Raw genomic sequence first — 27,568 nt, forward strand, 5'->3', positions numbered from 1 at the left:
TTTAGTGATCTGTGTCTTTGGTTCTATTTGGAAGACACCTGACTTTATAGATAGGCTCCTTCCCTAGTTATGTGCCCAGGAAGCTAATTATTCAGTCGGAGGGTAATGAAAGACCTTGCCATCTGTCTGCCGATTTAATGGAGTGTCAGCACATCCCAAATAGGAAGTAATTGGATTGACAGACACAAAGCCAGTTATTAGACTGTTATTATCTGATTGGAAAAAGCAGGCGGAGAAGCATACAACTGTAGCAAAACTAATCTGATGATGTCTGTTGTTCCCGGAATGCACAGTCTGCCACACAGAATTCATGGGCTTTGAAACCCCTGACCAGCTTGCGAACGTTTCTGGAGTTCCTTCTCTCAGAATCCATCTCTGTATTCTTATTACAAATCATTATAATGCAATCTAATAAAACACAGTTTGCATAAAGATGGGGCCCATTTATAAAACTGTCACCACAGCCACTCTATTAATAGAGCCATTTTAAAGATTTATTGTGAGCATATGTTACTTTTTATAGGGGGCCAGATTGAGAGCTGCAGGATTTGAACATGCAAGAATGTGCTACTGGTGATAATTCAACAAAAAAATATAAGCTATTCTGCCCAAGTAATGTCATTAGACTCGTACTTGTTTCTTACTTTTCAGGTGTGAACATCAAACGATAGTCTTAACGAGGCATCAAAGAAAAGGGACGAGGTCTAGGGCCACGTTGCACAAGCACATCATTTTCTTTTACAGACTCCAGTTTTACTGCCTGGCATCAGTGGAGGTCGGGGGGCACGTTGGACAGGTTAAATATGACCGTTTGGGAGCAGGACTAGACTCTGGAGCTTTATTCTTCTCTGAACAACCGTCTGGAATGGATCTGTTGGGGGAGAGGTAGTAAAAACAGACATTGCCTCTGTTCGTTGCTAGTAGGTTCAGTGAAAATCGGAACGTGCTGGAATTTCTGGTCCTCGGAGTTCACGGAGAGAAGTAGACGGGAATCCAACAAGCTTACGTTTATTCACCAAGTATCTCTGGAGTACCTGCCATGTGTTAGGTACTTTCCTAGGTTCTAGGTGTAGGTGAACCGACCTAGTCCTGGCCCTCGTGGGGTTTACAGTCCAGCAAGGCAAATGGAAAATGAGCACATAAGCAAATGAATACGGTATTAGATTATGCTAAGGTCTACAAAGAGAAAGAGGCAGCTCAAGGAGATAATGATTAAAGAGCTATGTTAGATGTCAGACCTTCCTTGAACATCTTCAGAAGGTGGATGACTGTGTGCAGAGACCTGACAGAAGTGAGGAGGCTGGTTGTATGAGTGGAGGGAGAGCAGCCCAGGCAGAGGGGCCGGCACATTCCGAGACCCAGAGCACTGTATTCCTATCGGTGTCACCACCGAGACACTAGGTGCTGTCAGGTTCCTTTGCCTGATAAAGGTCCCCAGCATCTCTGGTTTGCAAGTTAGGAAGGACTGAAAATATGCATGAAAGGGTGTTGTAAATTCTAAATGACATATAGACATGAGATATTGTTAGTAAGCTCCAAGTGAGCTCTAGAGATCTCCTTTATTATAAACTCGAAGTCATTACAATTTTCAAAGGATTTCCTATTTAAAGAGATTCAGCTGTGACAGAACGTTTATGATACAGATACTCTTGTTTGGTTGCCACATTTACAAATAAATGAACAAAGGAACTGATAGGAGTATTACTACCACATAATGGGTGCTGCTGTATTTCAGGTACTTTGTTCATCTACATTAGGTGAAGGTAAAGCATTGATACAGGATATACATCACTGCCAACCTACAGTAACCCTCCAAGGGAGATGTCATTCCCCTGTTTTGTAGATGAGGGGCCTCGGGAAGGAGGGGCGATCAGCAAAGTCCTAAAGTTCAGTATCTGAGAGAGCGGAGATTGCAAACCAGGACTTTCTAACCCCAGACCCTGTGCTCTCTTCCGTGTACCATGTTGTCAGAAAGATCATGTCATGGAGATCTTCAACTGAGTGACACATTGTGTTAGGGACCATGAGAAATATGAAATAACATAATAAAACCACAGTCTCTACATTCAGAGAAATGAAAATATAGTTGGGAAGAGATGATTACATGAGAAATAACAGAGGACAGTGAAAGACGAGGTATAAACATGCAATTGTGTTCCTTGGACTATGAAAGCAAGGGAAGGGAGGGAGATTAACGTGGGCTGGAGACAAGAGGCCTGAAGCTGAGCCTTTAAAAGACAGGTGGAATTTCGGTTGGTTTTATCGCAGAGATCCAGTCATATATGGGTGTTAGAATCTACTCCTAGACCTAAGGTGAAAACTGGGTATCATCGTGATTCCTTACGAAAATCACTTAGCAAGTTAGAGATGAACTGCTGTCTCTCAGCGTGTAGATACAGTGCAGCTACATTTTCCTTCAGGTTTTCTTCCCTCTTCGGTTAAGTTTCAAAAGAAGTATTCACCCTGTGAATCATAGGCATTATATTTTATATATATATAAAATATATATTTTAAAGTACTAGATTACACAGTCTCAGAGCAGCTAGATGCTGATACCACAAAAGGTAGCTAGGAGGTAAGTCTGACCGAGGGACTTGGATCCGTGTCTCCCCTCCCTGTCCTGCTTATTGTGGAACACATTTTCATCAAGTAGAATGACAGGCCTCAGGCCCTGATATTTATGTTGCTCCCCCCACCTCAGCCTGTGAATCACTGATTTCAATTATGTATGAAATGTGGGTCTTCTGAAACTTCACCGAAATGAGATGTGTTCTGAAAGAGTGGAAAAACCTCACTGAAACGTCCAAGACAGGAATTATTTTGGATTCTTATGAAACAAGAAGCAAATGAGTATCCTGCAGAGATGTGAGAAGGTGATGGGGCCAGTCCGCAGGAGAAGGGATTTTCAATTCATGAGAAGACAGTGGAAGCCATTGAAGGTTTCTGAGAAATGGAATGTCACTACAAAAGAGATTTTTGATGTAGATTAATCTGGTAGTGAGATGTCAGGTGGGAATGGGAAAGATCAGTCCAGAGGCAGTACCATAATCCAGGAGGAGATTATAGACCAGAACTATAGGCCAGTCATAGAGATGGGACTGTTTGGAGATAATTTTGTTGCCTTTTCGCCTTACTTGATCTCATTAAAGAGATATAAAGGGAATAATGTGCATCCACAGGAACTGGTTAAATATCAAGAAATCAGCAAATCAGCTAGCTGTAGCTTTTTGCAATATACTTTTTCATCCATCCATCCATCCATCCTATACTCTTTCCTCCCTTTCTGAAATTATACTTACAGTCAAACAGTACTTTCCCCAGCTAACAGTCCCAGTGTAGCACTGTAAGATGCTGGTGGCATTAAATTGGGTAATGAATATGAAAGTGACTCATTCTGAAGATGAATTTGAAACATTATGATGATTATTATTTTGTTCTCACCCCTTTGGGGTTCTCTTAGAATCATATTTAGGTTAGATAGGTAGATGTATATATGCCTTGTACATTTCAAAAGAAATATATCCCTCAGTGATCCAGTTTCCCATTATTATGATTCCTTCTGCATTTAAGAAAATTATTTATTTTTGAGAGAGAAAGAGATAGAGCGTGAGCATGGGAGGAGCAGAGAGAGGGAGACACAGAACCTGAAGCAGGCTCCAGGCTCTGAGCTGTCAACACAGAGCCTGACACGGGGCTTGAACTCATGAACTGCGAGATCATGGCCTGAGCTGAAGTTGGACGCTCAACCAACTGAGCCACCCAGGCACCCCTGATTCCTTTTGCATTAAAAAAGAAAATTTTTTTAACGTTTATTTATTTTTGAGACAGAGAGACAGAGCATGAACGGGGGAGGGTCAGAGAGAGAGGGAGACACAGAATCTGAAACAGGCTCCAGGTTCTGAGCCATCAGCACAGAGCCCGACGCGGGGCTTGAACTCACGAACCGCGAGATCATGACCTGAGCTGAAGTCGGACGCTTAACTGACTGAGCCACCCAGGCACCCCTGATTCCTTCTGCACTTTTTTTAAAAAATTTTTTAACGTTTATTTATTTTTGAGACAGAGAGAGACAGAGCATGAACGGGGGAGGGTCAGAGAGAGGGAGACACAGAATCTGAAACAGGCTCCAGGCTCTGAGCCATCAGCACAGAGCCTGACGCAGGGCTTGAACTCACGAACCGCGAGATCATGACCTGAGCCGAAGTCGGACGCTTAACCAACTGAGCCACCCAGGCACCCCTCCTTCTGCATTTTTATGACAACCCCTTGTCTTAGAGAATTGACCGAGTAGGAAGAGACTCTTCCCGCTCCCTCCCAAGACCTAAAATAATCACTTTGATTGTGATGGTCTGAATGAAAGAGTAACACCTCCAAGAAGAAAAGTTTTACTAAAGTCCCTTTTAGTTTCCTCATAAGACAGTATTAAGTACTAATCATACTACTGAGTAATAATATCCCTGCACTGAATTTTCAATCCTCTGATGATACAGTTTTCTTTCTTTGGTTTTAAAAGTTCAGACAGTCTTAGAATAATAGATGAAGTTTGTTCATGGAAATATTTCACCCACATCCCCTGGTCACTGCTTTCAAGGTTCAGGTGACCCGAGTAACTGACAGTGTTACCATCTGACTCAACTTTCCCAGTGTAGAGATGTAACAGGCAGGTATCTTCTATTCCCTGGTAATAACACTACACAGTGTCAAGCACGTGTACTTTCTCAAGTCGGAGAGCCAAGATACACAAATTTTAAGAGCATCCTATGCTTTTGTTTCTTTTCAGTGTTGAAACTTACATAAATTACCTTGGGAAATAGAATGGTTCAGCCTTATGGCCAAAGCTGATCAAGCCTTTCTTTTTTCAGATGAAAGCAAGAATTGTTACATGACAACTGGCCAAGAGCCATGACCTGCCTGCATGGCAGAAACCCACTAGATACTGTAACATGGGGAGGGCAGAAGATGAAGACTTGGCACGTGGGGCCAGGGTGACTTGAGAGAGTGAAGGTGACTCTCTTCACTGTGGAGCACTTTCTTAACAATGCTGCTTACTCCTGTGCTCATTTCTAGGGGAAGCAAGGAGATGAGAGGCATGGACTGTATTTGGCAATGATTGTCTTCTTGTTGGCTGTGAGCGAGACATTATTTATTAGCATCCCCTCATGCTGCTGTCCTCTTGTTGGTTGAGTATGTTATATTTGCTCATTATGAAGAATCAACAGGCCTACTTCCCTCCCTGCTACTCCAGTATATGTCCAGCTAATAAGACACACAATTTGTCTTCACAGCAATACTGTTTGTAATTTGTAAACACTTCCCCAAAGCAGAGACGTCGAATTGTGAATTGATTAGAGCTTGCACAAGTGAAGTCGGCTTTGTCATAGATAGAGAAGATGAATATGTAAAATGACCATAAGCATTGGCCAACAGCAGATGAATATGTATTTTCCTCACGTATGCTCAGCGAAACACAGCCCTAAGGTAGCTGGTTTACATCATGGCCATTTTGAAAGCCGTCTTAACTTGACCACTTTACGCAGGTGCCTTGCGTTCTGCCAGTTCACTGTGCTAGGCACAGAGGGGAATGCACTGATAACGCTGAGCGATATCCTACCCTCAATGAATTGAAGTTATCTCGGGGGATAAAGTATGCACACGAATTATAAAGTGGTCTGTACCATTCGTGCTGTCAGCCTGTCTAGAGTTTAATTCTTTTCTCTCTGGATCACTTTCATATGTCTTTTCACAGTAAAAATTATATTTGGTACCAGAATCCAGTACACTCCTGTATGTGAATGTTAAAAAGACACCCAAATACATACACGTGTGCATGCACACACATATACACACACACACACGCACACACACACCTATACATATATATAATAAAGATGACACAAATCAATATTTGCCACTAATATATGTAATACATCTGATATTTTCAATCCTGTTTAGTCCCCCTCCATCTCCCTGTCTCTCAGTGCTGATTGCAACTTTCTAATTTTATTTCATGACCACTGATAGGGTATGGATTGTAGTTTGGATTCAGCTTTGCCTGAACTCTCTTAAGAGCAAGTACCGTGTTTTGTCTATTTCTTATTCTTGTCATCTCCTGGTGCTTGATGTACTGTTAGCACACTAAATGTTTGGTGGGTGAGTGAATCCATGGTTGCCCAGATCTACTCAACTAATCTTTGATCCAACCTGAGGAATAGCACAGATACGGTCCCTATAATCCTGGCTGACAGAAATTAGAAAAAATTACAGTCTCATCCTGTCACCTCTACTGAAGTGACTCAAAGTAGGATAATGAATTATATATTGAGAAATGATCGACATAGTCCAAGGCTAGGCAAAACATCTACCACCGTCAACTTTTAATACATTTCACTTTGCTAATAGTCTCTTTTTATTCAGCATGCAGTTGAGGAATTTTTCCGAATCCGTGACTTAAGGAACGAACTCTGCCTTCAATTATTTATGGTTTAAATTAATGCAAATAAGACTTTCTGGCTTGCTGTGCTGATACTCATTAATAAATATTTCACTGGGTATTAGGAAGATTCAGATGGACTAAATGAGGCTCTTTTTCAATATAAACAAAAGCCCTTGTGTTTTTCGCAACTGTGCAGACCCGATTTTTACGTCTGGCTTTCATTAAGACAAACGAATGTTGGGTGGGTGCCTCTACAGAACAACGGGGCCTCTGGGAACTGGAGTCAGCGGGGCTCTGCTGTGAAATAATCCTCCAGTTAAACCAAATGTAATCTCATTAGCAGGGTAATTGTGCTGTTCGAAGAAATGGCCAACCAGGTTAAAGAGAACCCCACGTAGTCTAATTACTCTTTCACTTTTGTCATTGAAGAATAGAACGTTGAACTGAGAGGCAGAAGATGCAGGTGTTGCGTTTGGCCTGACACTGCGATTAAGTCTTCTACCATTCCAGATCTCTCCCAGCTGCTGGGGCCCATGTACGGCCTCGGCATCACGTCGTAACACATTCCGTGACCCTCCCTGTAGAAGCAGCCACGCCAGTAGGTAGAGGCTGCCATGTCACTCTTTTTTATGCATGCGTTTTGCCCACTCCTTTTTCCAACAGAGTCCTAGGCATTTGCCTTCGCCAGTGCTTTTCTAAACTGCCAAACTGTCTAAAACTAAGTTACGAAAAATATGCCTTTCCATCTTTGGAAATGAGCACATTGGGAAATTTTCTATAATCGTTGAGTCTGCGACCACTTAATTTTACTTTCTTGTGAATTTCCATGCTGATGGGCTCCGCTGTTTTTGGATATGGTGTGGAAGAAAGAATGGCGAAGTAATTAGGAGCCAGATCTAGGTTCAAGACCCACTCTTAAAGCTTGATAGTGGTGTGACCTTCAGCAAATTACTTAGCTTGTCTGAATTGCAATTTCTTCATTTGTAAAATGGAAATAATCGTCCCTGTCAAAACAGCCCCCAAAGCAGAGTGAGGTTCAAGGATGTGGAGAGTCCTTTGTAAGTGCTAACATGTGCTATAGATATGAGAGATCATTTCTTTTCTCTTGACTTCTAAGACTTGGCATGCCCAGCTCACAGGGCATGGCTTATACATCGTCAGTAAATGTTAGTTGAATTAATCCGTTACTTAAGTGTTTGGGAGGCTTACCATCATATTTCAGATTGTCGCTGGGAACTTGCGTGAATGATTAGTGCCAAATTTTTGTCAAAAACAAAGATTAAAAGGGGAGAAAATATGGGGCGCCTGGGTGGTTCAGTCGGTTGAGCGTCCGACTTCGGCTCAGGTCATGATCACACGGTCCGTGAGTTCAAGCCCCGCGTCGGGCTCTGGGCTGACAGCTCAGAGCCTGGAGCCTGCTTCGGATTCTGTGTGTGTCTCTCTCTCTCTGCCCCTCCCCCGCTCATGCTCTGTCTCTCTATCAAAAATAAGTAAATGTTAAAAAAAAATTTATTTAAAAGGAGAGAAAATACAATGAATACCTCCTAACAGGAGCTTGTTACATGAATAGCTGATCAAACAAAATATGCATGTGGGGAAAATGACATCAAAACACTTAAAAATATTAATAAGTGTGAAAGTAGACCGTAACAACCTGAGTATATAGACGTTAAATGCAAAATTAACTCTCGTGCCTGTGGCTATCATGGCTGTGGCCATACTTTTTATTTGCTGACCTCATAAAAATGGGCAATTTTATGTATACTACCATATTGAAAATAAACTGTCCAAGGGAACTGGCTATCAGTCGGATGAGCTAGAAATTTTTTCACAAGTTTCATATGAGACCAAGTACTTTTCTGAAGTAATCTTTTCCATTGAGAAGTACTTTGTATCTGTGCGATGATAAAATGTATATTCCTTGTATTTTTTCCATTGCTTTGAAAATAGGAAACAGATGAAACCAGGATTACATTGGATTTTTCTCTTTTTTATGTTTGGAGTACTTCTGTAGGCTTTTTCTCTCTCTTGCACTGCCAGCTGCAGTCAGTTGCAACAGTCAGCCCAAGAGTAAACTCACTGAGCAGAGTGTAACCTGACTGCAGACATTGACTGGTGGACAGTTTTGTCTTCAGTATTTGTCATCAACATAATCCAGGGGAATATCAGTCATATTGTAATCAAAATTCCTCAAGAAGGTCTAGTTGTTCTTTGGAAATGCCATCACTTTAAGGCCTATATGACTGATACTCACCTCCAAGTAATCAGCTAGACAGGAGGCTATTTTGCTGTATTATTCCATGTACAGATGTAATTCTAGTCTTCTACTGCTCAGATGTGTTGGCAGAATTTTTAACACTGATCTAGCCTTCCAGAGGGTATGAAAACTTGAATAGGAGAGAATGGAAGGAATTATAAAGTCTTTAATTCCTATCTAGTACGTGGTCCTATTTGTGAAATTAGCTATAAAGAAGGAAGTGACTCCAAGGCTTTCGGAAGGAAGGAAAGTAGAACAGTAATAGAATGGCAGCTGAAACGGCTTAAAAATAATCAGTATGAAATTGCTGTTGCTCCACCCCATTTTGTGATTTTGAGGCCCTCTTGGGAGTGTGACATGACAATAGATGACCAAGAGGAGACTCTGGAAAGCAGATATTGTCTCCCAAATAGGAAAGAGTTCTGTAGGAGGTAAATTTGAAGAGAACCTTGAGCCATTATGGAAAATCACTTTGTGAGTACTGTCGCAAGATCATTATAGCTCCTGGCCTGGGACAGTGTGGACACAGACGAGGGAACCCACAGAGAAATGAGAGGACCATTGTGACTTGTTTGAAACAATCAAGTATGTGAATAAAGGAGACAGAAGTAGAAAAGTTTAGGGGACAAGAGGTGTCTGTGACTCATGTGTATCCTGATCGTTGACTAGTCATTCACTCTCTTCCAGGTACTTTTTCTGAGAGCCCTGTGCATTCAGGGTGGCAGTTAATCACGTGATAATAAACGTAAGAGAGGGAGAAGAAATCATCATAAGCTAAGTTCAGGAACAAGCTTAGCTGCCAAATAGGCTCATTAGAGATCATTCAAACTGAGTTTTCCAAAGCATTCATTTATTAAATGTAATGAAAGCCATCCTTTTCGGGAACAGTGAAGGAGAGAACCAAGTGGCCAGCCTGTCTCCTGGCAAACAGAGTGTAATTTTAGCCAGCAGGCTCACAATTCATGCTTTTGACACATGAAAGAAAAATACTTTTAGTCTCTTACTTCTGTCGTTGATACCCAAGTAGTCTTCACTAAGTTTCATGGCACCAGGTGTGTGAGCAGGTTTTGATTTGCTGACAGTTTGCCTTAAAATGCCTAAAAAAATTAATAAGTTAACATAATGCATGCATCATTTAAGTTCACAACTTTCTCTTTTTTCTTTCACTTATCTGTTTTTTTCCTTTCCTTTTTTTTTTACTTTTTTTGACCAGCCATATTTATTCTCCCCAAACATAGCCTTATAATTATTTATGCATTGTAGTTCTTTCCAAAAGCACTGGCCTTTCAAGACAAGCCCAGGTAAGTTGCGATAGAAACATAACATTACCATTTCTTAAACCTCGAACTGTGTCCACTGTACTTGACATAGTGTTAAGTGCTTCAAGTATGTTCAAAGATGTATGAAGGACAGTTGCTACTCCGAAGAAGCTTAATTCTAATAGGAGAGAGAAAATAAATAGAAAGTGACTAATACTATGTAATGAAGTAAAGTATTTCAAATTAATAAAGTAGTTGAAAGAGATCAGGAGGGGCCCCTGGCTGGCTCAGTCGGTAGAGCATATGACTCCTGATCTCAGCATTGTGAGCTCAAGCCCCACACTGGGTATGAGATTACTTTAAAAAATAATAATAATTAATAAAGAGACCAGGGAAACTTTATGAGTGAGCGAGCTTTGAATTGGTCCTTGAAGGAAGGTTGTAGTGAGAATGACAGCTTTTCAAGCCTCCACCTTAGCTTATATACCACAATTTAGAAAATGGATGGATTAGAAATAGACCACATAGACATCATGAAAAAAGATATGGGGAATTTTTTTTTTTTTTACAATACTGGGAATATCCAGGAAGCAAAGCTTGCTGGTGAGTAGAAGTAAAAATATATTAGACTTATGTCTTGATTCCTGCTAGGCACCAAACACAATAAGCAAGACACATTCCCTCTCCTCAAGATGTTAGAAACTAGCAGGGAATACAGACACCTCAACAGGAATATTCCGTGGACCTACGGTACTGTGGGGCCAAAGTGAAGGAGCATTCAACCAAGACTCAAGGGGCAAAGGCTCCTGGAAGAGGTCGTATTTGAACTACGGCTATAGGGCAAGGGATTGTTGGGGGAAAAAGGTATGGAGGGGAGTGTTCTAGCAGATGGACCATCATGTGCCAAGACCTGGAGGCAAGAGTGAGTAGGGCACACTGATGAAGCCTGAAGTAGGTAGATATTCTGTGCCTTCATGAGACTAATATAACAGCCGTGTGTTAGATAAATTGGAGGAAGAAGGGATTAAAGACGGAAACATCAGTTGGGAAATTGTTTTAGGAAGGCCTGGGAAAGAAATTGCCTTATATTATGTTCTGTCCATCCATCTCCATCATCTAATGTAATAAAAGCCTGAATTATGGTGTTGGATGTTAACAGCTGGAGGCACAGGAATGCCTCTCCAGGCTCCAGCACGAAACTAACTGAGGTGGCAGCATTCCTGTCATAGCTATATCAGGAATAGTCTCTGGGGCGTGGTTCTTTCCCTATGGATGCTTTAGCACCTACACCAGTACATGGCATAAGGTAGACACTCCATACATACTTGCTTAAGTGAATGAAGGAATGAACACATGAATAAATGCATGGACATGAGAGATAATATAAAGAGAATGTCTCGAAGTCTGGAGACTTAGCTGCTTGCATAAGTAGCAAGGCTAAAAATAAGAGTGAAGTGAAAGATGAAGTTTGAGCAAGGGTAACTGGAATGAGGATGGGACAAAAATAGGGAACGTAGAAGGAGAGAATTGAAATAATAAGAGGGCAGCCATGAAAAGTACCATTTTTAAAATTTTTTTAAGTTTATTTTTTGAGACGGGGGGAGGGGAGAGGCAGAGAGAGACAGGGAGAGAGAGAATCCCAAGCAGGCTCCACGCTGTCAGTGCAGAGTCTGATGCGGGGCTTGAACCCACCAACCATGAGATCACGACCCAAGCAGAAACCAAGAGTTGGATGCTTAACCGACTGAGCCACGCAAGCACCCCTGAAAAGTTCCATTTTAGAGATAGTTTGAATTGTCAAAAGAACATGCAGTTGAAAATATCTAACAGATGATTGAAAGTACAGATCAGGATCTTGGGGGAAGAAATCAGAACAGGGCTTTGAGATAAGACTTCTTCTATCTCAAGAGAAATAATTCAGTCTTCGGTATGTATATGCAAATATTTGCATTTAGCAAAATTATGGTCCTCTCAATCCATGCAAGCTTCCACTATATCAGCACATTCTAGGGCTTTTCACATGGACTTCTGTTGATTATCCTTTCCTTACCAGCTCCCTTAAGGGTGAACATTTGGGAGGCAGTAGTGTTAGAAGAATACATTGTATAGGGGGGTGGTTAAGTCTAGCGTGGCGTCTGGAACCACATCCCCCAAGTTCAAATTTTGGCCCTGTCACACTTAGTAGTTGTAGGACCTTGAGAAAGTGCATAATCTTTCTGCACCTTCATTTCTTCTTCCAGATAGCAATTACAGCGTTAGTGGTATACTGGTAAACAAAGCTGCCTTCCAAATACCAATTATACAAATACTCTTCATAGCGTTATAAGGAATACGTGAAGCAAAGCATGGCGGTTACTTCAAAGCAGTTCTGGCATGTTCTAAGCACAATGTAACTGTCAGCTATTAATGGTACTGTTATTTTTTCACTTCGTTTCATTGTATGTAAAATGCAGGTAGCAATAGTGCAGACCTCATGGAGTTGCTGTGAGAATTGCATAAAAGAATCCATATAAAGCTCTTCAATCAGGACATGGTAAGAGCTGACTGGATATAAGCAATTATTAATGGAGCTCCTACTGACGACAACAGGTAGAAGATTTGCCAGATTCCCCTGTGTCTCGCATTAGAATATCTGAAGCCAACAGATACGGAACCCCCCAAATACAATATGTTTAATACATTACATGTAAGTTTCCAGGAGATATGATAGGCAATTTGTAATAAGTTGCTATTTTTCTTGAAAATTTTTCAGGCAGCCTTATCCTTTATTAAAAAAAAAAAAAGGAAGAAAGAAGAAAAAAATACAAAGGAGGTTATTTTCACTATAAATATGTGGAAAGGATAGAAACAATTCCAGGCCCTGTCGGAAAAGCAGGATTATCATTTTGTCTCAGAATTTGATATCAATAGCCCTAATTGATTATTTATATGGAATTTCTCATTAAAAAAGAAGATTGTTTAATATTAAGGGTTTGAATTACTTCAATTTCCAAATTATTTGCTTAAAAAATGTAAACAGCTGTCGTTTCAAAGCGGCTTACTTCATTTTACCTAAAGTGCTTTTCCGTCTGGAGGGAACACTTAAATGCAGTCACAAATCACTTGCAGTATACTCGTGGTAAGGTTTTTTAAAGTTAAATTTGTTTACAAGCCTGCAGAGTTCAAATTTTGTGGCTAATATTCTTTTCTCCCTTTACTTAATGATTTTTACCTCTTTTTTCCTCTAGTGCTAGGCATGAATTTTACTCATTACAAACAAGAGCACCCCAAACCCTTTTTATTTCATTAGTTCAGCAAATGGTCCCCTAGGGGTGTGGGCTGAGGAAATGATTGGGCTCTGTGATGATGAGCTTATTTTGCACTTTTACCCAGAAAATCTCTATATACAAAAGGCACAGAGAGTACTTACACTCAGCATGAACAATTACAGACTGTTGGGGGGGCCTCTTCCTGATGTGCCAACGACTTACTCCCATGAATTAAGAGGCAAGTGTGCTCCAAAGTGCATTAACCTTTATGGATTTTTCTCCGGTTTTCATGTTCCACTGATTTATGGTCTGAAATATGCCTGTTGCTGCTGCTTCTTAGTGAGTCCCTTGTAAGTCATTTCTAAATGATCTTTTTTTGAGTCAGATAATCCAAGTAAGTCGAATATCTCCAATCGATTCCTGTGAGGCTGCTTTTTTTTTTTTTTCCTCCAAGTTGTTTTAGTTTGCTGTGCGCCTTAAAGGTCAAATCTGAGAATGAGTGCGTAAGAACGTTGTCTTAAAGGAGCCACGCTTGCCGGCAGCTTCTTGGTGCATGGCGAACTATTTGCGGCCTTTTGCGTGGCCTCACTTGGGTTTGATTCCAAAGGTCCATTTACCTTAGTACCTCATCTAACTGGTTCCAGTTTCTTTGTGCAAAGATAGGCTCATGTCTGGGAACAGATTTCATTACGGGTTATAGATAGCTTTTTTTCATACATATCAAGCATGGTGGGGATTTTGAGTCTACTGTGCCATCATAAAAGTCTACTGTTTCTCTTAGAGTGAAGGGTGGAAAAGTGTCATCAGCATTCAGGACTCCGTTATCAGTGCTGCTTGGCATCATTTTCCGTGGGCCCGTATTTCTGCAGAATAGTTCTGCGTTGGACACTCAGTGTTCCATTCTCTGTGTGTCCGAAGATCATTTCTATTTACTGGATTTGGCGGGGGGGGGGAGGAGGATGTAATTTGGTTTTCTCTTTGCAATGCCTGTATCATTCACCCTATAGGGTCACTGTTACTGCTATCGTTTGTGTTCGTGCGGTAAAACCACAACATAAAATCAAAGGTACAAATGTCAGAAAATTCAAGTTCAGAATTCTGGCTCTTAAATCACAAGTAATTCTTTCATGTCTCTGTCATAAACAGTACATCACCACTACTAGATATTTATCCAAAGGATACAGGAGTGCTAATTCGAAGGGGCACATGCACCCCAATGTTTCTAGCAGCTCTGTCGACAGTAGCCAAAGTATGGAAAGAGCCCAAACGTCCACCGATGGATGAATGGATAAAGAAGATGTGTATGTACAATTTGTGTATGTACATACATACATATACACAATGAAATATTACTCGGCGATCAGAAAGAATGAAATTTGCCATTTGCAACAATGTGGATGGAACTACAGTATATTATGCTAAGCAAAATAAGTCAGAAAAAAGATAATTATCATATCACTCACTCATATGTGGAATTTAAGAAACAAAACAGATGAACATAAGGGAAGGAGAGCAAAAATAACATGAAAACCGAGAGGGAGACAAACTGTAAGAGACTCTTAAATATGAAAAGCAAACTGAGGGTTGTTGGAGGGGTGTTGGGTGGGAGGATGGGTTAAATAGATGAGGGGCCTTACAGAGGACTTATTGGGATGAACACTGGGTGTTATATGTAAGTGATGAATCACAAATTCTCTTCTTGAAATCATTATTATACTATGCGTTAACTATCTTGGATTTAAATTAAAACAGAACAAAACAAAAACAATGCATCACTTGATTGCTAACTAAACTTTCAGTGTGTGCATTTATAAATATCTGTGTCATCTGGCATTATTGTACAGATACTAAATGTGACAGTAGGGTATTGTTCAGTGAGGAGGGTGCCATAGGGACTTACCTTTGAGTATGCTTGACTAGTTAAGCAGAGCTTTTGCAGGCTTGTAAATATCATGCAACTTTTCATGGAGAGACCTCGGACCAAAATGAAGGGAAGAGCATGGTTCAGATTTTTCAAAATGTCTTTAAAGCTATTATATAATGGAAGAGATTCAGAGCTTCTTGGTGGAGATAAGCACAGTACATCTCTGCAGAGAGTCTAGATTGGAAGGTCCATTAGTGGAACTGATAATGCTAAGAGAAGCTAAAGAATATAGGTAGTCAGAGGGATAAATCCCTCTACACATTTCTACTGGTCCAATGCATGGGACCAGGAGAAAAATCTTCAAGCCTTTCAGACAAATGTTTTGTGTACATTATGCAGCCTAAAATACCAAAGTTAGATGTGTGATAATATACAACAAAGTTAGGAAATCTCAAAGTGGAAAGAATAAATATATTGTATATTGCACGACACAGATTATATACAAGTATATACATTAAAAATGTAATTAGCAATAAACTGACACACTGTTTATGGGAGAGACGTGAATGAAATTTCTTGTGCTCCAAAAGCCAGATGAATTTGAATTTTCTGAAATCCACCCCTTTGATTTTCTGCTTTGCAAAATCATGGTTCCCCATGACTGGGTTCACATTATGCATTTTTGGCAAGAACATCAGAGAAGCGATGCTGTATTGTTCTCTATCTTATTAGGAGGTACATATCAGCTTGCCCCGTTACTGGTCATGTTGGCCACAGAATTTTAAAAATTCATTAGGGTGTGAATGTTAGGAATTCATATTTCCTATGAGTAACTACTTTTATTCAAATGAATAAATACTGCTCCCATTGCAACGTCTAAAGTATAAAATAGGCCCTCCATGTTCAAGGGCATTTCCATCTGGTAGTAGCTGTAATTCTTGGCTGAGATAAAATGGAAGACATGGAGCTTTACAATGAAACAGAACTTGTGGTGAGGAGGCTGGGGTTAACCAAGGAGCTTGGGAAGCCTGAATGAAATTTTAATGAGTTTACGATTTCCCTGGATAGAAATCAAATCAAGATAAAATTTTTTTAAACACCAGGTCAAATATAAGTAGTGTGTGCTCGTGTATGCATTCCAAAGGCCATGCACTTGCTGTAGGAAAGAGCAAACTTAAAATTATAGGTACTGCATATGTACGTATTTTAGGAGGCCCCCCCATTTGATGATATTCTGAAAAGAAAACCTGTGGTTAAATATTTACGAACAGCAATATTAGAATTTAGGAAACGCGGTCCTAAATGGTTTAGACATTCAAATGCCAGGAATCTGTTGCCTACTTTCACTTGTTTTTTGGTTTATCCTACTTTATAACCTTAAGTTTAGGAGGCTGATCTGAATAAGGTGCCTCAAAATCCTGTGATTAGATGCTCTGCATGTAGCATTATGTAGATCCTTTTCTTTGAGTCTCATTCTCCTCGTTTCCATATACACAGCCGTACCTGGGGCCATCTCATCATTTACAGGATAGGAATCCCTAGTGTGAAAGCACTTCACCAGATTAGATAATACCCTTTTGACAAGGTTCCATCTGTGTTCCATCTCAACTTTGAAGTGAAGTGTTTTCTTTCCTAATGAGATTCTTTTCACATGTTAAAAATTCAGCACTTTCTTACTTCCCTAGAGCTGATTAGGAGCATTGTTGGAAAAACTGGGCCTTTTGATGAGTCGCCTCCACACCCTTGACTGTCTCTCCTGTCTTCCCATTCACCGGATCAATTTTAAAGTCCTTCCTTTCCGAGGGAAAAGGAGTCATGCAGTACATTGTGGGAATCTGGGGTAAATCAAATGTAGAGTCGTCCATGAAAAATCATGAGGAGCTACTCCCAATAGCTTGTGGGTATAATTCAACAGACGCCAAATGAGGATGTTCATTGTAGGATTATCTCTAATAAAAACAGGAGACAGCATTAATATTCCCTAATAGATGTTTGGTTTAATAATGCTGTGTTCATTAGTGTGATGGAATGACTTCCTAATACTCTGTAGAAGAAGAGACTGTAAAGTTGTGCGAATAACCATATTGTACAGAGCAAAAAACAACGTTGGGACTGTGGTCAAGGACCAGATAGAGAACATTCTTTCAGGAAGAGGCAACTGTTAACAGTGGGGTGGTGGGGCGATGGGATGATTTTTCTTTCTTCTTAAATATTTTATTGGGGCCTCTAGTCCAGATTCTTGGGGGGAGGGCATTATTTGTCAGAGAGGTCACACCTCAGTTTCAGGAACTGTGGGTTGAAGTTCAAGAACCTGCTACTTTTATTCAGCACTCCCTTCGCCAAATACCTCCTGAGAGCCTACTGTGTGCCGGCCATAGTGGACATAGTACTGAGCTCTGAGGATACAGAAGTGAGCGATTTACACTTGACCCCTCACCACACGGAGCTTTGGTCATTCCTCCGTCAGCTTGTTCCTGAAAGGGTCGAAGTATTAATCTGCTGGTCCACATTGCCAGTTATGGGCAAGCGTAGGAAAACAAAGGGGCAGGGTGAAAAACAACCCGTCACGCATGTACCCCTTTCCTCCACAACCCCAGCAGGGCTCGTGCCGGTAATAATCACAAAAATAGTAGCTGCTGCTTACTCAGCGGTTGCTGTGTGTCCACCTCGGTGCCGAGTGCTTAACGTTGATTTCCTCCTTTAACCATCAGGACGATCTTGAATATTACCATCTCCGTTTTATAGAATACAACAGAAAGACGAAGAGGGGCTAAGTAACCTGCCCAAGACCGTACATTCAGAATTCAGTCCCCGGAATACCTACTGTGAGTGTTCTGCCGCGGCCGCTCAGCTTCCCTCAGTCAGTCCTCCCTGCAGCGACCGAGAGTCTGGATCCCCTCCTGGCTGTTTGGGAGAGTTCCTTTTCTGTGTCCTTCCTGCCCAGGAAAGGGCGATTTGCCCATTTCGTGTACTTGCTTCCCCTTGTTGACGGGAGTCCGAACAGGCTGATCAGACAGCCTTATTTTTTCTCTTCCCTGGCACATGTTTCGTGCTTTCTGTGCAGTGAGAGGGCCTGCCTGCACAGCTCTGAAAGCAGATTCGGACACATGTCGAACGGGTCCCCTTGAGTTAGAGGTGACGACGGCAACCTGGGTGTGTCCTTTTAGACGGATAGGCGTGCTCTGGGGAACGTGTGGCTTGTGTTTGAAGGAAATCCGTCAGCTACAGGTGATGGGAGCCCTGCCCCTCCATCATTGTGGCTCAGAGCAACTTCGCATCTGGGGGACACCAAAAACAAATAGCGGACTAGAAAAAAAAGGAAGTATGGATAATTTAGACTTCTCTCTCTTACTGTTTAGGAGCAGGCTAACTAGTAAAAGAAAAATTTTTTAATTTAAATTCTACTTATTTATTTTGAGAGAAAAAGGGGGAGAGAAGTAGAGAGAGAGAAGAGAGCGAGAGAATCCCAAGCAGGCTCCGTGCTGTCGGCACAGAGCCCGCCGTGGAGCTCGAACTCACGAACCGTGAGATCATGACCTGAGCCGAAATCAAGAGTCGGACGCTTAACTAACTGAGCCACCCAGGCACCCCCCCCCCCAGTAAAAATTTCTTTTTAACATCTGGTAAAGATTTTGAAATTGTGGGAAGTGCCTCTCAGAAAGCTTCTTCTAAGTCCCGTTGAAAAGAATAAGGAGGGATTCTGATGATTGAATCCCATAATATTAAATAAAATACAAAGGTCTTTGGTGTGGTTACTCATAGGCAAATTCAAAACAGTGGTTTTCTTTTAGAGGCAGACCAAGGAGAGAGGGATGAATCTGGGCTGGCGGGGTGGGACAGGTACTTCTCAGGATTAGATGAATCAGAAGGAGTCAACACGGCAGGATGTGGGATTTGGAGATTTTTAAATTACGGTTAACTACCTTTATGTCTTCATTTTTTCCCCACCTTCTTCCCCTCACTCCCTTCTTAAAGATTTATTACGTCTTGTTTGGTAGTCACTCTTTTACTTCCCTTTCCGTGTTGATAAAGTCAGTTAAGAGGCCTCATTGATGTTTCCCATGGCTTTTCCATTTCTGCTCTTTCCCTTACATTCTTTGAGTTACTCTATCGCTATGATGATCCGCTGTGTGCTTGCCTCTGGGTGCAAGCACAGGTTGCAGGCTGATCAGAGGTTAATGGAATGTTAGACTAGCGATATGCAAGATTAACCATGATGTGTTTATGTATTAAGTAAAGGAAACCCTTTATTAGGTCACACAGCTAAACTGAACATTTCTACACCAAACTTTTTTTCTTTATTATTTTTTAATGTTTAATTCTTTTTTAAAGAGAGAGAGAGAGAGAGAGAGAGAGAGAGAGAGAGAGAGAGAGGCAAAGTGCAGAAGGGGGAGGGACAGAGAGAGGGAGACACAGAATCCAAAGGAGGCTCCAGGCTCTGAGCTGTCAGCATAGAGCCTGTCAGGGGGCTCGAACTCATGAAGCATGTGATCTTGACCTGAGCAAAAGTTGGACGCTTAACCAACTGAGCCACCCAGGCGCCCCCACCAAACTTCACATGTGGCCTAATTAGAAAGCCATTTATGAAGTACAGTCTTTGGTATATGTAGGTAATTTCTTTTTAATTTTCTAATTTAATTTTATTTGAGTAATACATTCATGGTCTTTAAAAATCCGATGATTGTAAGCGCTCTTTCCTGTTTACTAGATGGGATGCTGATTCATAAATTGTTGAATAAAGCCAGTTTGATCTTTAAAAAAAATCAAGCAATTATTAAAAGTCATAATTGAAAAAAAGTCTTATTCCCAATCCTCTTGCAGACCCCACTCGTCCCCTGCTTCCTACAGGTACTCACTTGGATTAAACCTTTGTGAGTCCTGTCAGGATGTCTTTATCATAAAATAAACAAAGGAGGGTATGTAATTTTTACAGAAAGGTCGGTGTAACGAATACTACTAAATACATATTGATCTGCAGCGTGCGTTTCTCACTGAACAATTTATCTTGGAGATCTTTTCACGTTAGTGCATCAGAAGCTTCCACGTTTGGGGGTTGAGGTTACTGTAGATACACCATAGTTTATTTGATTAATCCCTAAATGATGGATTCTTTTGTCCTTTGCTGTAAAAACAATGCTACACTGATCTGTGTGATCATATTTAGAAATAGCTGTCAGAAGAATTTCCCAGAAGTGGGATTTCTGGGTCAAAAGGAAGTGCATTTGTAATTTTGAATGATGATTCCAACTTGCCCTTCGTGAGGGTTGCACCATTTTTCATTCCCATCAACAATACATGAGAATGCCTCTTTCCCACACATACGCCAAAAGAGCACGCTTTCAAATTTTGGGGATTTGATCAATGCATGGTTATAAAAAGTGGCATCTCAGTATAGTTTACTTCTCATTTTTTTCATTAGGAACAAAGTTAAGAATTTTTTCTTATGTTTAGTGGCCACTGTATTCCTTTTTACCGTAAACCGTCTTTTCCTGTCCTTTGGTCATTTTTGCACTAAGTTGTTATTTTTTTTTTTCCTGACTCATCTGTGATAGAAGTTGCACATATATCTTCCCAGTTAATCATTCAGTTTTTGTCTTTATTTCATTTGATTTGATTTCACTTCATCTCCCTCTACATTTTTTTTTGGAAGAAAATTTAAAATACAACACTGTCCTTGCTTTGCATAACATTGTAGAACTGTAAAAATCACCATGCAAAGCAATCTTAGTCAATGGGGTAAATCACAATTCTTTCTCGACTTTAGGAAGTTTTTGCCAAAACATGAAAAAGTCCCTTGCTGGCGGTTATAAATTTGTCCAAAAATGAAAAAAAATAAGAAAACTAATATGTTTTCATATTAGTATTTCATTTCTTCGTTAAAATCCTATCAGAGTACTTTGAACACCTTCTTTTCATCCTGTGCTTTACGATACACAGTGAGCACCTTTTGTAGGTGTTGGGGAAATGTCATACCTCCTTTAAGTCTGGATCTGCCAGCATTTTATTTTTTGCTTTTCAATGTCATGAGACATCTTCAAGAGCTCCTTTACCATGCAGTTGGGGCCACAGCACTTCCTCCGGGATGTTTTCATCCCTTTTGCCGCAAAGGCTTTCTCCCTGGTGAGGTGAATAAATTCTCCTTCCCTCTGGTTGTGTTCCTTTCTCAGATGGAGGCGATGTCAACATTCCTAGCTGTTTCTTCTGTAAATCCCTTTACATTCCATCCAAATTCCACTCCCAGTGTTACCACTGTTCGTTTTGTTTTTTGTTTTTTCTGTACGTCTGTCTTTTTTGGCCAATTCCCTCTTTTAATTATCCATTTTTGTAAAATATCGCATGAGTTTATCACTGGGAGACAAGGAGACAACACAAGTACACGCTTTGTCACCCGAACATGAGTGGCAGATGTGCAGTTATCAGTCACTGATAGACTGATCCATTGATCATGGTGAACATCAATTGTTTACACAGAGATTTCTAGACTGAAGAGGTAGCAGCAAAGTTTTCATTTTATGCCATTACTCACAGTTAATCTACTGTAGTAACTGGAATTTAAACCTTGTTTTCTGGGGGACTGGTGTTACTAACTGGGTGGTAATAACTTAAATTTTTGCATATCAAAACCATGCAAAGCAGGTACAAAGAATAACCTAACAAATATCTGCGTACTCATCTGTGAGTTTGGACAGTTACTAACATTCTATCTTTATGTATTTTTTTTTATTTGAGAGAGAGAGAGAAAGTAAGTACGACTAGGGGAGAGGGGCAGAGGGGGAGAGAGAATCTTAAGCAGGCTCCACACTCAGCACAGAGCCCAGCACGGGGCTTGATCCCATAATGTTGCTGCCAAAATCAAGAGTAGGACACTCAGCTGACTGAGCCATCCAGGCGCCCCTTTGTTTGAAGTGTTTTTAATAAAGGGAACAGATCATTACAAATAAGGTTGAAGTACTCTTTTGTCCACACCTCCCTTCCTGTTCCCTTTCATAACCTCCCAACTTACCATCATGAAGTAAAAGAATACCATTCATTCTCCCTCCCTCCCCCCACCTTTTTTTTTTTTGAGTGTTAACACACAATGTTACATTAGTTTCAGGTGTACAACTTAATGATTTTGACAAGTTTGTACATTTTGTGGTGTTCACCATGAATACAGCTTCCACCTGTCCTATTACATCACTATGGTGATATCACTGACTATATTCCTTATGCTCTGCTTTTTAATCCTGTGACTTACTCATACAATACCCAGAGGACTGTATCTCCTTGCCCTTCCCTTATTTTGCCCAGTCTCCCCCATCCCACTCCCAGCAACCATCAATTTGTTCTCTGTATTTATAGTGTGGATTCCGCTTTTTGTTTGTTTATTCATCTTTTTTAGATTCCATTTACAAGTGGATCATACGGTATTTGTCTTTCTCAGTCTGACTTATTTTACTTAATGTAATGGGTCCATGCATGTTGTCTCAAATGGCACGATCTCATCCTTTTTTAATGGCTGTGTAATATCCCAGTGTGTGTGTGTGTGTGTGTGTGTGTGTGTGTGTGTGTGTGTGTGTGTATGGTATATATATGGTCATATATATATATATACACACACACATATATATATATAGATGTATGTGTGTGTATATTTATAACATATACATATACAAACATACATCTCACATTTTCTTTATCCATTCATCTATTGATGGACACTTAGGTTGCTTCCATGGCTTGGCTATTGTAAATAATGCTGCAGTAAACATAGGGGTGCATGTATCTTTTTGAGTTCGTGCTTTTGTTTTCCCTGGGTAAATATCCTGTAGGGGGATTATTAGATCATATGGTTGGTTTGTTTTTGTTTTTTTAATTTTGTGAGGAAATTTCTTACTGTTTTCCAGAGTGGCTGTACAATTTACATTCCCACCAGCACTGCACAAGGGTTCCTTTTTCTCCACATCCTCACCAATACTTGTTGTTTCTTTTCTTCTTGATTTTAGCCATTCTGACAGGTGTAAGGTGATATCTCATTGTGGCTTCATGTAAAAGAATGAAATTGGACTACTTTCTAATACCATACACAAAAATAAATTCAAAATAGATTAAAGACCTAAATGTGAGACCCGAAACCATAAAAACCCTAAAAGAGAACACAGACAGTAATTCCTCTGACATCAGCAATAGCCATAATTTCTAGATATGCCTCCTGAGGCAAGGTAAACAAAAGCAAAAATAGACTATTGGGATCATATCAAAATAAAAAGCTTTTGCACAACAAAGGAAACCATCAGGAAAACAAAAAGACAATCTACTGAATGGAAGAAGATATTTGCACATGACATATCTGATAAAGGGTTAGTATCCAAAATATATTAAGAACTTATGTAACTCAGCACCAAAAAAAAAAAAAAAAACAAAAACAAAAACAAAAAACACCACCAAATAATCCTATTAAATGGGCAGATGACCTGAATAGACATGTCTCTAAAGAACACATGCAGATAACCAACAGACACATGAAAAGATGCTCAACATCACTAATCATCAGGGAAATGCAAATCTCCCTTAAAAAAAAACCACACATTTCTATCTACACATATAAAGTTCTCTGTGAGAAATACAGAGTATTTGGGGGTGTGCTTTTAAATTTGCACTGTAATTTTCTGTTCATCATGCCTGCCTTTGCTTTTTGTATTCTTATTTCCTTCTTGAAATAATACAAATGGGTTTTGGTGTTACCCCTTTTTTCCCCTTTCAGTTTAGCAGTCATGTGTTCTATTTTGTCCTATTTGTATTCAATTAGTGAAATAATAACTTAGAAAAATAAAAAGAACTCTTATAGAGACAAATAACAAAGTAATGACATGTTCTTGTTAAGAATTCTGGGAATTCCCCCTCATCTCTCCATAGAAAGACGTGCCAAAGCCTAGAAATACCCATATGTGTTTTATGATATTTCTAGAACTATTTTTCTGATATATTTAACGACCATTTTCTTCTGTTATCTTCCAGATTTATTCAAGAGATCGAGCATGCCCTGGGACTCGGCCCAGCCAAACAGTGTCCTCTTCGAGACTTTCTCACTGTGTACATCAAAAACATCTTCCTGAATCAGGTCCTGGCAGAGATCAACAAGGAGATTGAAGGAGTCACTAAAACATCTGACCCCTTGAAGATCCTAGCTAATGCGGACACCATGAAGGTGATGGGGGTACAACGGCCTCTCCTACAGGTGATAATATACTCACTGTTTTTATCAGTAGTTTTCATGGAATTGGCAGGAGACACAAATTACAAAAAGAAGAATTACCATCTGTTTCCATATTCATCAGAGACAAAATAAGAGGAAATAAATTAGACAGGCACTAGGGGAATTTAGAACTAATGGGGAGATAATGGAAATTCCTTAAGATCTTATATAAGAAAAAAGTGGCTGGCTTTGAATATGGAAGGTGGTGAATCTCATTAATATGCAAGCAGTGCCTCATTATTTTCCTGGAACTTGTCCTTGAGAGGAATTCTTTTTCCACTGGCGAATGTGTCAGGAGTATGCAGGACTTAAGGAGAGGAAATTACCATGCCTAACCTCAACCACCAACAGGAAACCCTGTATGCCATTTTAGGGCAGACCTACTGTGAGCTTGGCTAGCTCACAGTGAATTTGAACCCACCAGCAAACTGACTTTTAAAAGGCAGATCATTTAATTCACATGATCCTGTTAATACCGGAAATTTTACATAGACTATATAAAGAAATGGTTTCTAGGCAACAGAAAATAATTTGTCAGTATTTGGATTTATAGGCTTCCGGCGTATATCCACTGTAGCCAGTGACTTGAAGGTAAATATAAAACCAAAAGAGTATTAGTATGAGTTTAACTCATATATGTACATTAACTATTATTATATGGTTATTGTATTTTTATAGTGTTTCTTTATTTGAGCGAATGATGGGCAAGATGGCATATTTTTTAATAAGTTGCACACAACAAGGACATCTCAGAGTGTGGAAGGCTTGAGTTCTTTCAAAGAAAAGTTGTGTAAATGGAAAGGGGTTACAGCTGCTACAGTTGCTCGCCCTTACCTGCCTTTATATATGTGTTCCTTGGTTTTTCCTTCTTTGCACATCAGAATTAATAGAAATCCTGGACTTTCGTAGGCAAATGTTCGAGTTATGACTATTCTTTTTTTAATGTTTATTTATTTATTTTTGAGAGAGAGAGAGAGCGCGCAGGGTAGGGTCAGAGAGAAAGAGAGAGAGAGACAGGAGACAGAGAATCCCAAGCAGACTCCATGTTGTCAGCGCAGAGCCCAGTGCAGGGTTTGGACTCCCAAACCATGAGATCTTGACCTGAGCCGAAATCAGGAGTCAGGCGCTTAGCTCACTAAGCCACCCAGGCACCACCATGAGCATTCTTTTCCATGAGAAAACTCGTTGGTGGTATTGAGAAAATAGAATAGAGGCATTTGCTTCTCCCACAACTTGAGTAATAGCATCACACCTACGAAAGGGTACATTCAGATCATCTGGGTCTGTGTCAGATGCATTCCTTGTGAGGGATCTCTACTAAGTGTGGAAGCAGAGAAGGGACAGTGGCAAAGGCATGTGCTCACTTCTGCCCCTACTGGATTACTCTTCCGCTGGCTCTTTGCATGGCTGGGACCTCGTTCTCTCAGAGTCTCAGTTCAGATGTTACCTCTGCGGGGCAGCTTTTCCTGACTGTCCTACCCGAGTAGGTCCCCTTCCCTGGTTATTTTATATTCTTCCCTCCCTCTGACACCCCAATCCGTTCCAACACTGAAACTGAACTCCATGGACTCTTATCACCAAAGCTCCCTTCCCAGGTGACTTAAGATCTGGTTTGGCCAATAGGAAGCACTAGCAGCAGATTGGAAGAAGAAAGAGAAGAGAGAGATTAAGGTTGTTTCTTATCTCCTTCCTCTCCACTTTGGATCATTGTTCCGGCCACAGGTGCATCCCTCATATCCAGGGGTCCTGTCAGGTGACACCCATTCCGTAGCTGCAGCTCTCCCTGGGCTCTGGTAACACCATTTCTTCTCTTTGTCCCTTAATGACAAACTTTCTGCTATTATTAGACTCTGGGTGCCTCCCCAGCCCTCCTTTCTTCTTTCCGCACTGCCCATACCTCGGTAATTCATCTCTTCATCAGTGTTTCTTCATTCGACCATCTGCCTGGAGTTCTCTTTTTTTCTCAAGATCCTGAACAGATCTCCTCAGTTAGTCACTGTTTTAACACTTTGACTTTTTTTTCATCTTCACACAACCACCATAATTATTAGTTCATTGATTTTCCAACTTGTTTATTTTGTCTTTTCCTAATAGAACGTAAGTTCCAAAAGCATAGTACAGGAGGACCAGGCAGCCGAAGGGGCTCGATACATAATTTATGGAACGAGTGCATACGTGCACGGATAGATGGATGGATGGATAGACACAGTTGGATAAGTTTGGAGAGTCAGAAATAATTGCAGAGTCAGAGTGGGAAGACGAGAGACAGAGAGTGACAAAACCCTGTCTTTCTCTAGCTTCTGGCTGACCATATCATGAGCTTCCTCTCCTTCAGAAAAGCATCCAGTATTTATGTCCCTGCAACGTCAGTCTGTACAGCACAGAGCAATTTTAATATGCTTTGGTGTACTGAATTTAAAAGAACACAAAGGCAACAACGTACTACAGAGAGGATCTGTGTACTAAAGACGCCGGCTTATTGTACATAATAATTTTCAGCTTGAGTAGCAGAAACACATTAAAACTCGTAACTGGTTGACTACAGGCTGGGCCATGTCAGGGCCACACTTTGCGACTCAATGGCATCCTGGGGAGTCTACCGCTGTCTTATTAAATCACGCCCAGCCCTGTCACCAGCCATAGTGTTAGTGTGGCTCTTGTTTTTTAAATCGATTACTCCATTCTGAGGCAGGATGAGAACTCCGCCTTCACCCGAGTCCAGATAGAATTCTATTTATGTGAGTAAATCTTTAAACTAAGGTCATTCAACTAATTAATCTCCAAATTTGTTGTCAGAGCCCCAAACACCTGCTCTCTTATTTAGTTATTTTGTTGCCCTTTCTTTTCTTCATAAAAATTTTATTTTCTAAGAATCCAAATTAGTGAGGCCATATCAATAAATTTGTTTAATATTCTCAGAGTAATGAGATTTAAAAAGTAAATGAGATGGTTATTTTCCTTTCCCACCTTGAGACATCCTCTCGCTTTTATAATCATTGTAAATTGCTTTCGGACATAAGTTTCCATGGTCAAGTTTCAGTGTTCCTTAAATGTGTTTCTGTGTCACCTTGACATTTTCATTCCCAGCTAATTGTAAGTGACTAATCTGAAGCAAAATAAATAATTCTCAAACATTTTTGCTGAGAATCCAAAACAACCGTTAAGAAGGGAGCTTGGAGAAGTACACATAGGCGTACAAGATGCGGGTGGGTTAAGTAGTCAGTTACTCGCAGTTTAAAAGTGTCCTTTATAGTCACTCCCTCTGCTTGACT

General features: G+C 40.4%; 1 protein-coding gene across 1 annotated transcript in view; it reads left to right on the plus strand.

The window, feature by feature from the left end:
* EXOC4 (exocyst complex component 4) overlaps positions 1–27,568 on the plus strand; it is a 754,902-nt gene that overhangs the window by 516,746 nt on the left and 210,588 nt on the right. The window contains exon 11 of the mRNA XM_047842944.1: positions 24,059–24,278. Within this exon, the coding sequence (XP_047698900.1) occupies positions 24,059–24,278 (220 nt within the window). The remainder of the gene's footprint in view (positions 1–24,058; positions 24,279–27,568) is intronic.

This window comes from Prionailurus viverrinus, chromosome A2, assembly GCF_022837055.1.
Source record: "Prionailurus viverrinus isolate Anna chromosome A2, UM_Priviv_1.0, whole genome shotgun sequence".
Classification (NCBI taxonomy): Eukaryota; Metazoa; Chordata; class Mammalia; order Carnivora; family Felidae; genus Prionailurus; species Prionailurus viverrinus.